The sequence below is a fragment of the Neophocaena asiaeorientalis genome, unplaced genomic scaffold, assembly GCF_003031525.2.
Source record: "Neophocaena asiaeorientalis asiaeorientalis breed wild unplaced genomic scaffold, Neophocaena_asiaeorientalis_V1.1 scaffold147, whole genome shotgun sequence".
Taxonomy (NCBI): domain Eukaryota; kingdom Metazoa; phylum Chordata; class Mammalia; order Artiodactyla; family Phocoenidae; genus Neophocaena; species Neophocaena asiaeorientalis.
The window spans coordinates 4,685,768-4,700,701 of record NW_020173758.1 but is presented as its reverse complement, the minus strand read 5'-3'; the positions used below and the strand labels follow the sequence as shown (position 1 = coordinate 4,700,701).

The window sequence follows — 14,934 nt, the reverse complement described above, 5'->3', positions numbered from 1 at the left end:
ATAAAGATCACCTGATATGTCTAACATGACCTCCAGAATGTTACATCAGTGCTCTACTTCTACCCAATAATTATAACTACACTAGTGTTTGCCCTTCTTGGTAGAGCTTCATTTCACTGACCTTTGCATTATGAGTTGCTTTGCCCAGTTTGCATATAACTTCCCACCCAAAGGTGACTTTGATGTAGCTTCTGAAGGTAGCCCCAGCAGGTCTCCATAGAAATGGCCCCAGGGTTGTCTCCAAAGTGCCCTGCTTGAGTTGCCATGGTAAACAACCAGGCTAGATTGCTCTATTCAGTTCTCTGCCAGGGTCTCCATGGTGACTGCAAAGGAGGGCTCCTTAGAAGGACCTCACAAGGGCACGTTTCCATGGTGACCCTATCCTGCATATTTCTAAGCAACTTCCCTTCAGTTGTTCTGCAACCAATCAGAGCAGGTTCATTTTGAGAGTAACCCTGGAAGGTTGCTCCCAAAGATATCATCGTAACACACAGGTATTTGGAAGTGAGGTCTGTAATCAAATAAACTGCTTGAAAAATGTAAATGGTACCATTCACAAATCATTAAATTAGTTCCTATGCATTTTAGGATCTGTTTTTGATGGGTAACAAAAAAATACTTTCTCTGTTTCAAACCTTAATAAAAATTATCTTACAGAATATAATGTAGATAATTAAAGTTTCAAATTTCTCCAATCTTACAACATAGCAGCTAACTAGGTAAAAAATACTTTATAGTGGACATGTCTCACACACACACACACACACACACACACACACACACACACACACAAAATGAAATCCAAAATACAGATGGATCATCAGGTTATAATGAGATATCAAGGACATTTTTATAGAGCAAAAGACAAAATATTTGCAAGTCAAATGAAAAGAAAAAATGTGTTTTTTAGTTGAGTTGGGAAAGCCTAGCCATATTTGGGCCTAAACTATTTTTTCCTGTGTTTTTGTGGTTGGAACAATCCCAACTACTCTTCCTTTCAATTTAAAATACGAATATAAGCCATTCTGAACAGATGCTTGGTTTTCAAGCCATTTTACTATTCTCCTGAAACTTTAAAATACTGTACTTTTCCTAGTATTTAGTCAAGGGCAATATCTTATCTAATCACAAATTTCAATATCCCACAAATTTAAATATCTTTAGAAATTATTTAACAAATAAAAACATTCTACAGTTACAATGATACAATTATAATTGTTGTACATGTGCTCACCCATCTCTGTTCATTCCAGTTGACTTTTTAAATTAAAAAAATATATATATGTACATATATGTGTGTGTATATATATTATATAAATATAATATATATAAATGTGTATATACATTTATCCCTTACTGTATTGAGAAGGTTAATCTTGGATTTCCTCTTTTTTCTCCTCATCTTGAGGTAAAAGCAAGAGCTCCCCCTCGACCACTAGTTCCATTTGTTCTACATTTTCTGTTAGTCTCTCTCACAGATTCCATTCTCCTATTCTGTCCACAGCAGCCCACCACTCCCTACTCACACTCCATGCAGGAGAATAAATTTGAGTTTGAAAAATAAGCATAGTTAAGAAAGGTGAGGATAATTCATAATCACGTTTTAGTGAAATCTCAACATTTTACACAAAGTCTGATTTTGTAGAGACTTATTGCTTCAAATGTTCAATATGTTTTTATGAAGCCAAGCAATCACTGCAAGTTTCATTCATTCACAATATTTATTGAGTGACCACCATGTACCAGGCACTGTTCTCTGGGCTGAGAATACTTCAGGAAATAATTAAAAAATTCCTACCCTCAAGGTATTTAGATTATGGACAGGGAGAGAAAGAGAAAGATAATACAAAGAAAACCAGTAAGGATTTCATCTTTTGTGTTAGAAAATTATTAAAGCTAGAGAGAAAATTAAAGAATTCCCCCATTCACCTGACATAAGTGTACTCTAAACCCTTAAATTAAAAATAAAATTAGGAAAGTCTCTTTCATAGAAAATGTAATAAAAGTTAACAAAGTAATGAGTGATTTCTCCAACTTTTATACTTGCTCTCTGAGAGGCAGCATGGTCTGAGGGAGGCAAGTGATACTCTTACCTCCAGTCCTACTTCTGTAGGACTACATAAATTTGGGCAAGTTACTCTACGTTTCAAGCCTCTTCCTCTGTTTTAAAATGATAACAATTCTGATCTGATAGTATCATGACAACGTGCAAAGACAAGAAAATATAAATGCTAAACTATTGTGCGTGAAAATATAATGTCTGATATTTGCTTTAGAGTACTTCAGAAAAAACAAAAAGTGAGAAATAGCCAGGTGAAAAAAACTGGGCAAAATGCTGGGAATTAATGAAGCCCAGTGGTGGGTAAATGAGTTCATTATATTATTAGATCATTTTTTATGTTTGAAAATTTCCATGAAAAAAGTATTTTAAGAAAAGGATTAAACTTGAAAATGAAGATACTTCCTTTGTAAAGATTTTTACAATAACTAGAAAAATATGTATAGGAACACCAACTTACCTTGTACAAATTTCTTATAAAACTAGTAAAAAGATTTATTTACTGAGTACTTACTAACCTTCTGGAACAATGTTAGGTACTTTTTTCCATACTTTCTGAATTCAAGCACTCTAATTAAAAAAAAATTAACTTCATACTTTACTCATTGTAAGAAAAAATATAAGACAGAAAGGCAGAAAAGCATTGTAAGCTTACAGACTCACCTGGTACTCAATGTATAAACGATTTTTGGAAGAAATTTTAGTATCATTTACTGAATGCTTAAAAAAAAGCATGTAATAGAGCTAATACAAATTTTAGACAATCAATTCTACGTGATTATAACAAGAAATTTAAAAACTTACCAGATCAGTATCTGCCTTTTTAGAGGTCAAAGCTTCAACTTTGGAATCCAGTTCTGCCTGTATTTGATCTCTTCTTTTCATGACACCCTTCATATTAAAACACAGGAATGAAACAGGTTGTACTTAGTTTTAATAATCTTTGTATAACAAAAATATACATTTGAGAATATAAATACCATCTCTTCCCCAAGCCATCAGTCATCTAGGGGTGTAATGACTTAAAAAAAAATTAATCTCTAAAAGCTAAACTGATAGCAAGTATTTAAAGGAAACTTTTTCATAATCTTTTATTAGTTTTCCCAATGTACACCTTACTGGTTTAAGTACTTTATGTACAAAAGACATGCTTTGATGGTGCACTCTAGGCATGTACAGTTCTTCAAAAAGAGCAAAGAACTAAAAAAGTCAATAGGAGCACTGAAAATACGTGCTATGGTGTAAACTGGTTGCAGTTGGGAGGGCACATGGGCTACACATCTGAAAGTATCTACAATCAGCCCTCTTATGGACTCCAAAGGCAGAGTTAATCAAAGTCAATTACAGTGGGGAATCAAAATTGAAGTGTGCATTCACATCTTAAGATTTTATTTTAGCTTAAAATATGTAAGTATTAACCGATTAGCCAAGACTGAGGAGAAAGCATGGCGTCTGCTCTGACTGAGAGGAGTTCCATCTTGTTTTCTTGAATAACCATGATTTCACGTTTCAGTTACTATACCCTGGTGAAGGAATTTGAGTGCAGAATTCATCTACATCTTTTATAATGTTTTCTAGTCTTTTTCAATGTCTTTCCCTTGGTGACTCACTTTTCTTCCAAGACAGTCTTTGTAGACACCAAGATTCTTTTTATTTGTACTCATCTTTCACTGGTTTCCATAGTATTAATTAAATAATGAAATCGTAATAATGAACACAAGTGGCCTAAACAGTTCAAGGCAAAAATAAAACTAACTCTGGGTAAGCAAACAGCTCAGCCAGGGAGAGCAGAGTTGCAGGACATACAAGAGAAGGGTCTTAGTGAAGTACAGGTCTTTTGGGTATTTTCAGAGGAAGGGAAGAACCTTAACCACAAATCAGTTAAATGGAACCAGATAAGCTGGCTCTACAGTATTTGAGAGAATATTGAGAGGCATTAAGGATAAAAATCATCCTGAAAATGACTCACCCTGGTTTTGTGCCTGGTGGAATCAATCTTAAAACGTTCAAAAGAGATGAACATTTCTCTTGTTTTCAAAGAAATGAATAGAAAATTCAACTAATTATCACAAATTCTTTTATATTTACTTCAATGTTTAATGGCCATTAATGTCAGGAACCCCTTCCTTTCTCTAACCCAAATGACACATACTATAATTTAGTCCCATTAATTTTATGTATGTTTCCATAAATATGAAATATTGTGCTTCATATAGATAGAAATATTTTAAGTAAGAGGTGACTTCAGAAGACAACTAGTAAAAACTGCACAAATTTAGTCAAGGCATGTATTTTTCATTATTTTAGCTCACATTGAAGAAAATATTCCAATATAAAACAGAAGCACAACTTCAATATAAGTGCTATTGATTATACCCTAGGAACCTACAAAATAATACAATCAAATGAGGACCTATAAAATAATTCAATTCCGGTTGCTATTATAATTTTTCCACACCTTTAGTAATACAGGATTTAAATTGCATAATTTCCATCCTGACATAAAGAGCAAAACATCTAATTAAGGGAAAAGAATATAATATTTTTAATGATAAAAATCAGATCTCTTTGAACAGCCACACAAGAGAGATCAATAATGAAGTAAACCAATGGAATGTAGCCAAGGAAATCGATGGAGGCAAGGAGGAAGCACCTCAGCAGTGAAACATTAGAGGACTTTGGGAAGCAGGGAGGGTGTGTTTATGGGAGGATCACAACAAAGTCAAGTAACAGCAGAAATCCGAAATACCTACAAAATATTTAATGATTCTGTGAAAGGAAAACCTAAACATGATAAATACGAAAGAGGCAGCTATCATGCCGAAAGGCTAAGAGAACTTTTCTTAACAAGACAAAGTAAAAAAAATTTTTTAAGCCTCCCAAATCAAGAGTACATGAATACAGAAACCAGACATGGATTCAAGTCTAAATGGCAGAAAAAATGGACTATAACTGAATGCAAGCTGACTCCTTCCCCCACTGTCACCCTACAGCACCAGAAAGCTGAGGGTATCAGTTCAACTGTGCAAGGTATTGTGAGCAGAGAATAATACTGGATGAAAAACATTAGCTTTGCAGATAGCATTGCTAAATCCAAAATATCTGGAAACCTTAACTTGAACTGAGGAGGTTAAATGCAAAACTCTGATATAAGAGGAATAAAAGCCTTTTCAGATAGTGAAAGAAACATGTTAATTTGAAGGATCTCTTTTCAGAAGCACCCAGAAGACAGAACAAACATCAAGATCCTACTCAAGTACTTTCTACATAATGATACTAAATATATTGCTAAACCAAATGTACCTAGAAGCAAGAAAGCAACTCTTTCATGAAAAGAAATTTCTCAAGTGCTGAAAAATTTTAAAGTAAAATTTTAAAAGGCTGGAAAAACTAATCATACTCCCTATGTAAATCTTGACTGAGGATGCTTCAAATCTATCTTATAAACTGTTGTTGCTACTGTTGAAAATTCCTGTCTTTTATTAACATATTCTTCCACTCATCAATTCATTCATGCAGTGAACAAATATTTATGAGTATCTACACGCAAAGCATCCTTCTAGGATGGGAAGATAGTGGTGAACAAAAAGAAATAGAAACTGCCTTTATAAAGCATATAATCAGGTCAGGAACTAAGGTAGAAGTAGAATTAGGTGTTCTTACCATTAACATTTCACTATAAAGCACATACTCATGTACGACAGGAAGCAGGGCCTCTGAGAGTCCAGACATCCGTTTTTCAGTGGCCTTACAGCATCTGTCAATGCAGCTGGCAACACCTTTTAGAGTATCAGCCAGATCTTCTTCTGATGCTGACCACAGAATATGAATTGGGCCATATTCTTTCATTTCATCAAAATATTCTAAAAAAATAATAAGTTCTTCAATTTACAGAAGTTTTCAAAATCCCTGTATTACAGACAATAAGAAAGGACCTTATTTTCTCATTGTGCACATGTTCTTGTACATGAACATAAGAATATGGATATCATCTTTCATTAAATTGACCTGTCATCCCAATCTGCTCAACTGGTCCTTGAATGAAAACTTTCCAAGTGTAATCAATAACATGCTTTTTCATTCCCAAAAGTGTCCTGGCTTGGGAGATAAATTATACGATCACTGTATCTATCACAGACTTCTGCCTACCAAACAAACTATACCTGAATACCTCATAGCCAACGTGACCTAAACAAAATATGTCTTCTTTTTCCTCTTATCCTGTTTACATATCCTCTTAATGGTAATTGCTTCCAAAAAAGGTGGGGTCATCCTAGACCCTAGACTCACACCTGCACAGAGCCAGTCAGCAATTCCAATATTTCTATATCTCTATCTATCTATCTATCTATCTAACCATCCATCCATTTACCCACCCACTTACCTACCCACCCACCCACCGCTCCTCACTTCCACTGTCATCAGCACCTCTAACCTGTACTACTGCAAGGGACTTCTAACAATTCTCCCTCTTTCAATTTTTGTCACAGTATATGAACAGTGAAGTTTCTTAGCTGAATTAGAAAGTCCTTTATGATCAGTCCCTACCTTGCCTCTCCAGGTCTAACTCCTCAGATTCTCCCCCAAAGATATTTTAATTCAAGCCAAAATAACCGCTCATTCATGAATATCTCATGATTTTTCCTAACTTAAACAATGCATGTATCTTTTAGTCTTGCCCTCTACCATTTCTATCATATGACAAACTACTTCTGATCCTTTAAGTCCTAACACAAACAAATCTCTTCTGTTTCTGTTCCAAAGGCTTCTTAGATGCTTTGTCCTCAATGAGTCTATTATAATTTTATACTTCTATTAAAGCCTATCATAATTTAATACTTCTATTATCCCACTTTATTATAACTGCTTGCATAACTCACACACGCCTAGGACATATGCTCCAAGACTCAACCAGGCAGGGTCTTATTATTTTTTTAATCTCAAAGCCTAATACATAATATATTCAATATATATTTTCATATCAATGAAAGAATGAATAACAAAAGACTATTCAATGCTTGATAAGCCAAAAATTTATCCAAAAATTTGGATTTCATTTTAAAATCTGAATGTTTTTATATGTTTGCTTTCACACTATCAACTTTTAATGACAGACGGCTTTTTATTGTAGAGAATGCATGAGTAGTGAGTGTTTTTGGTTTAATATCCATATAAATACAATTAAATTCTCTATATTTAATCATCTTACTAGTCACTGGGGTTAGTTGAAATATGTCATATTGCTCTAAATTAAACTTTTTACTAAACTATTAAAATTTCAAAAGTTTATATGATCAAGTAAACTAAAAAAGACTTTAAAAATTAAAAAAAACAGAAATATTAGTTGTCACCTAAGGAAGATATTCGGTTTAATGACCACTAGAGCCCTTCCAAATTGCATCTTCCTGATCTAGGCCTATCTTTTATTTTAAATAATCACCAAACTAAACTAATATTTCTAGAAAATATTCTACTTTATTTCTTCTCTCAATTTGGGTATATATCAAAGTGTGTCATTAACCCTGTGTAGTATTTATTTTTATATAGAGAGCTTCCCTGAAATTCTAAAACTGTGCTTATACAGCACTCAAATCGCATCTGTATGCAAACACTTAATGAGCTGCCCTGTAATTTGTCCATTAATATATCTGTTTCCCCAACTAAACTGTGAGCTCAAGGACAGGTACTATCTTAACCCTCCTTCAATCTTTAGCACAAAGCAGCAGCACAACATGCGGTCAATACAAATTTGCCTAATAAATTGGGGAACACAAAACAAAATCACAGAAAAAAACTGAATAAAAGTAAATCATAAGAGAAATGACTCGTTGTGATCATCAAATTCTTTATGATTTAAATATGAATGGAACACCCTATATAGCTTAGACTCGCAGAACTACCAAAACAAAAAAATCTATCATTTTGAATGAAATCTTGACAAGTGGGCTTCACATTCGAAAGACCAAGAAATCCCTCAAGTTTGGGCCAGTGTGCATTCACTCCTTGAAAATGAGAGCTCAGATTTATAAAGTCTACCACAAAACCCACTTTTCGTTTTGAGCATTTCACAAATATTAGAGTATATCAAAGATTTAAAAACTAGTCCCTTGTGCTGGCAAATATAAAGCATATTGATATTCTACAGAAATCTTAAGTGTCAAGAGTTTCCAAGCGCCTCTTTGAATTGCTGTACAACTTAACTATGAATCAAGAATCTACTTAATAGAATTGGAATCACAGAACCTAGTTAAAACAACTGGCTTCTTGACATTTAAAAAAAATGACAAATGGTAAGTACAAAGGCAGACCAAGAGGCATAAAACAAATTATTAAACTATATTTAGTCAGCACAATGACCTCACCAAGTCAATACATAGGAAAGGAAGTTAGAGAAAAGGCAATACACACTCAGATCTAACAATTTTTTCTATATCTCTTTTAATAACCAATCAATTCTTGATAAAGCAGATTTTCATACCATCAAATCTTATGTTTATTCATTTATTTTTTCAATCATTGAATAGATTTTAATTGAGCATCTACAATGTGTTAGGCGCTATCTAGATACCAGAAATAAATCAATCCTTTTCCCTTTTTGTCCTGATGGAACTTACAGTTTAATGTGGGACATGGACAATAAAGAAATAAACCATCAATGTAGGGACTTTAAGTAGTTCATCTCTAAAACTGATTTATATTAGGAAATATATTTTCTGAATTAGTCATCTATTTTTAATGTAGGTAAAAACAATCGGAAAATTAGCAAAAACTCATAGAATTAGAAAAAATCATAATGGAATAAATTATTATTTTTTAGTATTTATTTATTTGTTTGGCTGCATTGGGTCTTAGTTGCGGCATGCAGGACCTTTAGTTGCAGAATCTTGAGTTGCAGCATGTGGGATCTGATTCCCTGACCAGGGATTGAACCCAGGACCCCTGCATTGGGAGCGTGGAGTGTTAGCCACTAGACCACCAGGGAAGTTCCATCATGGAATAAATTCTAACTTGAAAATAGGAAACAGGACCTATTTTCCCATATATAAATCTCTGCCATTGGTTGGACAGGCCTAATGAGTACTTGTCCCCCCATACAAAAATCACTAGAAACTGTGAAAACCCTATTTCCTGACACATCCCTTCTTTGATTAAAACTATAGCCCATGTTGAACATTTGAGACCAACTACATCCAAAATATTAAGCTCTTTATCACTATTATCTATAAATGAGAACAGGACAGCTAGTGATTAATTAAAGCAAATGGAAACCGGCCATGACTACATTCAAAATCATTTAGGAATCAGAAATTTTGACAATAGATTTGGGAATAAACCACACTTTGAAGGTGAAATTCTAACTTAATGTTGTATGATTCCTCTGTAAGGAGCTTGGAAGTTGCCACTGGTCTTAACAAGAAAAATGCCGAGCAGACTGAAAAGCCAACTTTTTTTTGGATCTGTGAGAGAGGAGAGGACACAGGACAAACCACTGCCTGCAAGACTGAAAAGACAGACACACAGATACAAGGAATCTTGTCTTCCTGGAGCAGAGACTCAAGAGGGGAAATCACTTCTGCAACCAGTGCCGGGGGGGTAGGGAGACTGAAACTGTCAATGATGAATTGCTGGAGGCTCAGTGTGGACAATTCAAAGAGTTAAAAACTCCAGAGGAACCCAGTCACAAGGGGACCCCACAATGCTGTGAAATTTACCCGCAAAAGCTTACACAGTAAATATCAGATAAAAACTACTTCTGCTTCCTGCAGGGGGTGTGAAAATGAACCATTTTGAAATAGCCTTCTTAACAAGGCCTGCCCTCATGGGAAACTAGTTAACCAGAGCATAACCTGCTGGGGTATTATCAGAACCTAACTGACTTGGAAGGGAAATACCCAACTTGAGCCCACTCTGCCCATCCTGATCCAACTAAGAGGGGGGAAGAAAAAAAACTGAACTTTTGTGAAGCTCACGGTCCAGAGGCACAGACTCACTAAAGGACTGAGACCTAATCACAGGCCTCTAGAATACTTCCTCTCCCCGACACCTCACTACCACATTACTAAAGGCCTGTTTACTTTTATAAGTACATCATGTCCAGCTACCAATAAAAAAATTACAAGACATACCAAAAGGCAAAAAACACAATTTGAAGAGAAAGCAAGCATCAGAACCAGATGTGGTAGAGATGTTGGAATTATCAGACCAGGATTTTAAAACAACTCATTAGTATGTTAAGGGCTCTAATAGATAAAGTAAACAGCATGCAATAACTGACAGGCACTGTAAGCAGAGACAGAAATCCTAATAATGACCAAAAAGAAATGCTAAGTTGATGTTGCCTTACCACACCAGCAAATGTAAAGATCCATCAGAAATCAAACAACTTTGAAATCACATTTCAGTGATTCTACATACCCCTTTCTTCCTTGCAAATTCTCTGAGATATTTTATCTATCAAATTTATTTTCTGGCTAAATATTTCAATAAAGTTATTCATTTCCATGAACTCCTCGGGGCGGCTTTTAACTCCTCTCATTGATAATGCAACCGCTCTGACCGTCTGCCCCATCCTGCTGAGTAATCCAGGCCCTTGCTTCTTGTGAGAAGAGAGTTCCTAGACAAAAAAATAAAATATTCGTGATGAAGCAGACAATGATATTCCAAGTCCCAACAACAAAAAAGAAATCTAATTAGAAGAATAAAATAAAGATAATAAAAATGTTTCATATACGTCTTTTTTTTTTCACGTTAATTTGAAGCAGATGAGTTTAGGGTACAGTTCTTTCTCTAAATCTCAGTCTCCTTGATAACATTCCTTTTCAAAGAGCTCATGTAAAATATGTTTCCTCAGAGCATGGATCTTTCAAAGAACAAGGTTTAACAGAAGGAATCGCACTTAAGGAGATTACTGGAGAAGATAAGAAGGATGATATGAGATGAAATCCATATTTTATAACAGGAATTTAATAGAAAAATGATTGAGAAAAAAGATTTCTTAGGGTCTAACTATAACTACTCCCTGGAAAAAAATGGAAAACTTCATTAATTCTTTAGTTATAATAATAGCTAGCATTTATTAAGAGCTTAATGTTGCAGGCACTATACCTGCATTCTTATATACATAACTCATAATAACACTATGAAGTAGGTTCTATTATTATCCTCACTGTACAGAAGAAAATAGAAGCAAAGGAAGGTTTGCTCAAGTTCCAAGAGCAATGAATTAGTGGATAAGGATTGGAGCCCTGGCAGTCTGACCCTAGGGGCTTCACTGCTAAGCACTAACCTGCTTTGTCTACTTAAAGTCACTAGAATAATTGGTAAACAGATACTCCCTGACCATAGCTCTGCAACTAACTTAACTGGATAAACTGTGACACTATCTCCACTGGCTGACTGTTTTTGGAGAAAGATTTTTAATAAAATATATAACTAGCTGTTTCTAATTCTAGTTAACTTAGGAGGGTCAGCTACAGACTTGCAAAGTAGAAATGCTATAAAAGGATACACTACAGTATTCCTTCAGAAGTATGGCATACTAAAAAAGAACATCAAGAAGGAGGACAAGGGATTCTGAGGATGGTTGTAGCACTTACTGAAACACAGGTTTGAGATCAAATAAAAGATGAAGAGTAACACACACGCACAAAAAAATCTATAACAATGCTGACTACCAAATCCACAGATAAAAATATTATGTATTATTTACCCAAATATTAAACAACATATTATCTTTCTCCAGATCTTCTTTCCTAAAGGTCTTACACAAAATAATATATAAACTTGTTTATTTCCATGTCAATATGATTTTGTGTGCAAATAATAACAGATGCTATTCTTGACCAGGCAACACGTCTATCGAGGAGTGCTACCACATCATTTGATAGAGTAAACATTATCAGAAACGGCACAAGTCACAACTGGCAAGCTGTTACTGCCACTGCTGACTGCAGATAATGTTTCTAACAGCTTCTAAGGGTCTGGAGTCAGGCCACAAATTCATCTCACATAAGTCACATAGGGCTTCCAGACAGCAAGTACCGTCAAGATTGAGATGAATCACTTTTTAGCTTCGATCACTTTGGCAACAACCGAGAGATAGAAAACTCAACACTGGTCAGTAAGTATTTAATACTGACCATTGTTCTACCTATCATCTTTCTTGGTGAGTTACATCTTCATAGAATAAAAAAAAAGGAACATATAAGGTTTCTGTATTAGAAATTAGACCCCCTTCAATTAGGTAATTGAAGGGAAAGTAAGGAAATTATATTATTTACCTATCTCTCCATCCATCCATCTATTTAATAAAATCTTTTATCCTAACTTGAAAAGCCCTGACCAATTACTACTCAAAACAGTGTCAATTTTTAAATGTTTATATATTTTCAGTATTGGCAATATATGCAAGGAGAACCCAGGCATTAAAAAAAAATTCAGCTACCAAGAGAAATATGAGGATGTATATGTGAGAAAGGTACAAGATGTTCATAATGTTTATACATAGACGTGACACAGGGTTGTATCTGAAGGATCTCTCTCCAATGTTTAAAAACAAATCTTAATTCAAGGCCACTCTTACCTGATTTATAAAGGTAAATAAGAGAAAGCATACAACCTACTACACGTATAGATACTAAAGGATTATATGAGTATAAATTAAAATCCTTTACCCAAGCTTGTGCAGTAAGAAAAACTTTAAAGTCTTCATTAAATGTTAGAGTTGGATGATCAGCAATTCGGTTCAAAAATTTATGCAATGCCTTCCTGCGTGTCTCAATGAAGTCATCGTTAAAGCGTTCCACCATTCCTTTCACTATAAACTTTTCTGGCAATGGCTAGGGCAAAAAAATTTAAAAAGGTATCTGAACATTATGTGGTACAGGATTAAAAGGAATTCTACACTTTTTCTTTTTGGAAGATTATTTGAACGTGTGATCATTTCTTATAAAAATAATTTTTCAAAATTCACAACGCTAGAGCCAAACACTAAAATCTTAACACATTACAATACTTTAAAAAAACAAATCTGTACATAGATTGAAAAGTTTAAAAACAAATGTTCCTAAGATAAATGAATTATACTGAATTAAAAGGTCTGAAATTGGGTGTTAGGCATTCTAACGATTCACAAGACAAAATGGCAGTTATTCTGTGAAAAAAAAAATGTAAACTTACTGGAATAATCAGAGTGGGGTGTGCTTCTTCAAGTCTTTCTTTCAACCAAAGGAAATCTTGATAACGTCTCCTAACTTCAAATTCACTGGAGTCAAATTCCCCACGAGACGTCTGAAGAAAGTAGGAGAAAATAACAGCACATGCAATATAAGACAGAAGACATTTGCCTAATGTTATTTTAGACATTCTGAAATAAATGGGTCTCTAAGAAAAACTAACAAATTCTAATTATTCAGTGTTTGTCAGCCTGTCTTTTTTTTTTTTTTTTGCAGACATCAATTCATGTAGCAGATGAAACAAAGCAAACTTTCCAGTATTCCCAGAAAGAAAGCAAACATCATGCTCAAATTTAAAATCCAAACTGAAAAAATCTGTCTTAGAGCAACCATCTGTCTTCCACAAGATTTTAACTACTATTATCTTTGGCATGACTTTCTTGCTAACAAGAAAGTGTGTTCTGAATTTAGGTTTCAAATATATTTCATTTTTCAAGATGATCAGAATTCAGAATTTGAGGAAAGTCCTATTTTTGCAACTTGGAAAATAACCTGAACATAACTGAGAAAAAAATGTTTTCCTGGAATTTGCTCAAATGAATTGCTTTGATAAAATTTGCTTTTAGTATTTGAAAATTCTAACATTATACAGAGTGATTTTACTGCTTTCTTAAAATGTCATTAATGGAAATTTAACGTGAAAATAAAATCTTCCTATCATTTCTCAAGGAATTCTGAGCTATATGCCTAAACTCCTAAAAACTAAGCAAATACATTAAAATATCTGTTCTTAACAAACTAAAAATCTATTCCAACACACATGACAAGAAGAACATGGGTAAAATATCAACCTCACTTCTATTACCTGAATCCCAAGCCAGATACAAAAATAGCTTAGATAATACGCCCTCACCTATCATAAGAAAAAAAGTCATTTATATATTTTTTTTTAAAAATTATACACAGTAATATTAAGTTTGAGATTTTCCTGGAGAAGTAAACATGGAATAAATAACACATTACATATTTCACATTCACCAGAAATATCAATCACCCACACAGACGAACATAATTGTAAAGTTAAGCAGTTCAAGTCAAAATAAGATGCAATCTTAATTGTCATAAAATAAGGCTCACAAAAGCTATACTTGACAAAGTTTATTCTTTTAAAATGAATGTTTAGAATATCATAAAATATATCTTAGCAAAACATTCCCTTTTTAGTGGGAAAAAGTGGAGGTAAATGAGATGCGGAAGTCTAAGGAACTACATGTTCAAAAAACACTACAAAATCTAACTATTATGCCAAATGGTACAAGTTGTGGAAATGGTAAAAATAGGCAAACTAAATCTAGTAGAAACACAGTTTAACAAATATATATACAAGTTGGTATGTGTATATATATATGCAAATACATAAACATGCATACATACATATGCACACAAAACATGTTTAGAGTCACTCATTAAACAACACTTACTGATACCTCCTCATACCTGGCACATACGTATAGGTTCACTACCCATTTCCAAGAAAATAAAATGGCATAACTAACAATAAAAACACTCAAACACTGGGAAGTTAAAGTAAGATAGAGCTTTACATGTCTTCAAGAATTCCCAAAACTTCAAGTAAACTCAAAAGAAACTTGTATAAATTCCAGGAACAGAAAGATATAAAATCAAGTCAAATAATTGGTT

At 33.9% G+C, this 14,934-nt stretch overlaps 1 protein-coding gene across 2 annotated transcripts in view; it reads right to left on the bottom strand.

Annotated features, from left to right (window-relative positions):
* Positions 1-14,934, bottom strand: part of SNX7 (sorting nexin 7) — a 100,241-nt gene that overhangs the window by 49,724 nt on the left and 35,583 nt on the right. For both annotated transcript variants that reach the window (XM_024751301.1, XM_024751302.1), the window contains exons 3-7: positions 13,238-13,348; positions 12,733-12,897; positions 10,475-10,673; positions 5,723-5,922; positions 2,864-2,950 (exon numbers count right to left, since the gene is read on the bottom strand). In XM_024751301.1, the coding sequence (XP_024607069.1) occupies positions 2,864-2,950; positions 5,723-5,922; positions 10,475-10,673; positions 12,733-12,897; positions 13,238-13,348 (762 nt within the window). The remainder of the gene's footprint in view (positions 1-2,863; positions 2,951-5,722; positions 5,923-10,474; positions 10,674-12,732; positions 12,898-13,237; positions 13,349-14,934) is intronic.